This window comes from Schistosoma mansoni (genome assembly GCF_000237925.1).
Source record: "Schistosoma mansoni, WGS project CABG00000000 data, supercontig 0560, strain Puerto Rico, whole genome shotgun sequence".
Classification (NCBI taxonomy): Eukaryota; Metazoa; Platyhelminthes; class Trematoda; order Strigeidida; family Schistosomatidae; genus Schistosoma; species Schistosoma mansoni.
Window position 1 is genome coordinate 8900 of NW_017386347.1, and position 2224 is coordinate 11123.

Here is a 2224-nt window from a genome sequence, read left to right on the forward strand (position 1 = left end):
GTTAGTTTTAAATCTTGCAATATGTGACACAATTCAAACTATGAATAAATGCTTGTAAACTGAATACCTAGACATCTGCTTCATATTTGGATAACTGTGCAAATTAGACACTAATGCTGTATCTCCTTTGCCACCTTTTATATAAGTATTTTTGGCTTAGATTATCTTTGTCCCCCAACTTGTCTATTTGCTAACGAGTCGGTACCCCTATTTTACTTCCTATCTCATCCTTCTTCTTTTTCAGCAAAACCAATCACAGTACAGTAATCAGATGTGGTCCGTAATCAATCGTTATAAATCATCATTTGTAGATGTGTTGTCGTTCTTTCAAATAGAATATATGACATCATTGTATTCAGCTCAGTTTGACGCTGCTTCATTATCCATATATTTACATTGTCCGTTTATAGCATCCAGTTATGATATTTACTACATGTTTCCTGCTCAAGCTACTAAAACTGAAGCAAATATTATGCAAGAATTAATCTACGTTCCGATCCATCTCCTAGATTTTTTTAGCTGCAAAAATGATGCTATTATTTTGTCTCATGTTTTCCACCAAAAGTTTTCTCGTTTTTCGTCAGTTCCACCCCATTTACGACCTCTATTAAGTGTACTCTATGCTGGGCGTTCCGAGGTGCGTGCTAATGTATGTAAGCAGTTAAAATATAGTAAGACAGATTACTCCAACGACACTAGTCCTTGTTTACACGAATGGTTTGTTCTAGTTAACTGGTTGGTAAATTCATCCAATGTAAATTATGTTACACTTTATGAGTTTGTTATTCAAGCACATCGTACTGAAGAAAGACAAAGCGTGACTGAATATCTTCTGGATTGTATTGCAGCTTTCATGGATGACGTTCGAGAAACTGGACTTGAAATAGCATCTTACTTTTGTTTAGTAAACTCCAGTTCCAATGTACCTAAGGATAAGCTGATTGAAATTAGTAAAAAAACTGATGCTTCAGTAAGCTTACAACATATGGATCGTCTGATCAATCAACTCAACGCCAAACAACCAATAAAGTCCAATTTTGCTCATGATTGGCCTCTTAATTTGATAGAACTGTATCGAAAGGTTAAACTTTCTCCAGCTATTATTAATATTTTACACCACTCCATTAGAAAACCGTTTCTGTCAGTTCATGCTTACTCAGTCAATTTACGCTTACTTGTTTATCGAATTCTTTACGGGTTAGAGAACTGTTCAGGTGTAAAACTAAATCCAGATATAACTGAGTACACATGGATCAATGATAATATGTTAACCGAGATCCCTCTCACAATCAGTCCTCTTGTTATGAATCCAAATAAAAATAATTCAGTGGATAAAATAGTAAGCAGTCAGTTGAATATCCCTCTCCCGCAACACACACCTCATCCTGATTGGATTTTTAGTTTGGCTATAACTTTAGCATTTTGGCATCAACAACATATCAATAATGCTGACGAAGGCTATGAACGTCATTTCGAAAATTCCTCAATCGGTTTAGCTATTGCAACTTGTGCTGTAGTCAATGTTTTCAATATCGATTTCATGAGTAGCAATTTACAAGAACATTACACACGGTGGATTGACTTCATTAGAAACGAAACATCACTTGCTTCCGAACGTGCTTTGTCACTAAATCAGTTTCCATTATCTTGTACGAAATCTGTCACAGAACAAAACTTATCAAACCTAATTGCTGTTCAAAATATTTACAACGAATTACAGACCGTTGTCTCATTACTAAACTGTTTAGCAGGGGATGAGAATAAATCTAAATTATTTAATTTTCTGCCTTTTTGGATTTTGTTCCCTTCCTTTCATCTAGTAGATTGTCTTTCTCATCATTTAGATAATCAGCTGCCTTCTATCCGATTAATTCACATAACAAGTTACTGGATACCTCGATTATGTTGTGCTAAAAGACCTAACAGTCTGATAACTGATTTTATAGACATTTTTAAACGCTTGGTTAATATTGTTACGCTGCTTTCTGAATCATCCTTATTTAATCTGAAATCTAGTAGTATGACTAGAAAAAGTAAACAACGTGCTCCCTTATCAGAATCCACTAACACTATTCCGGTTACTAATGTGAACTGTAATGATTCGACGTTTCACAATATTAGACTGACTTCAGTATTATCTGATGGTAAAGTCGGCAGTGTACTTGGCAAACATCTAGATACACAAGTGGTTGACAGGTTTCTCTGTGATTTGACTGAGAAATAA

At 34.9% G+C, this 2224-nt stretch overlaps 1 protein-coding gene across 1 annotated transcript; it reads left to right on the plus strand.

Annotated features, from left to right (window-relative positions):
* Positions 1 to 271: 271 nt before the first annotated feature.
* Smp_020480 (hypothetical protein) lies at positions 272 to 2224 on the plus strand (the record flags this gene model as incomplete). Its single annotated transcript, XM_018792168.1, has 1 exon — positions 272 to 2224. The coding sequence occupies one exon, from the start codon at positions 272 to 274 to the stop codon at positions 2222 to 2224; it is 1953 nt and encodes a 650-aa protein (XP_018644151.1).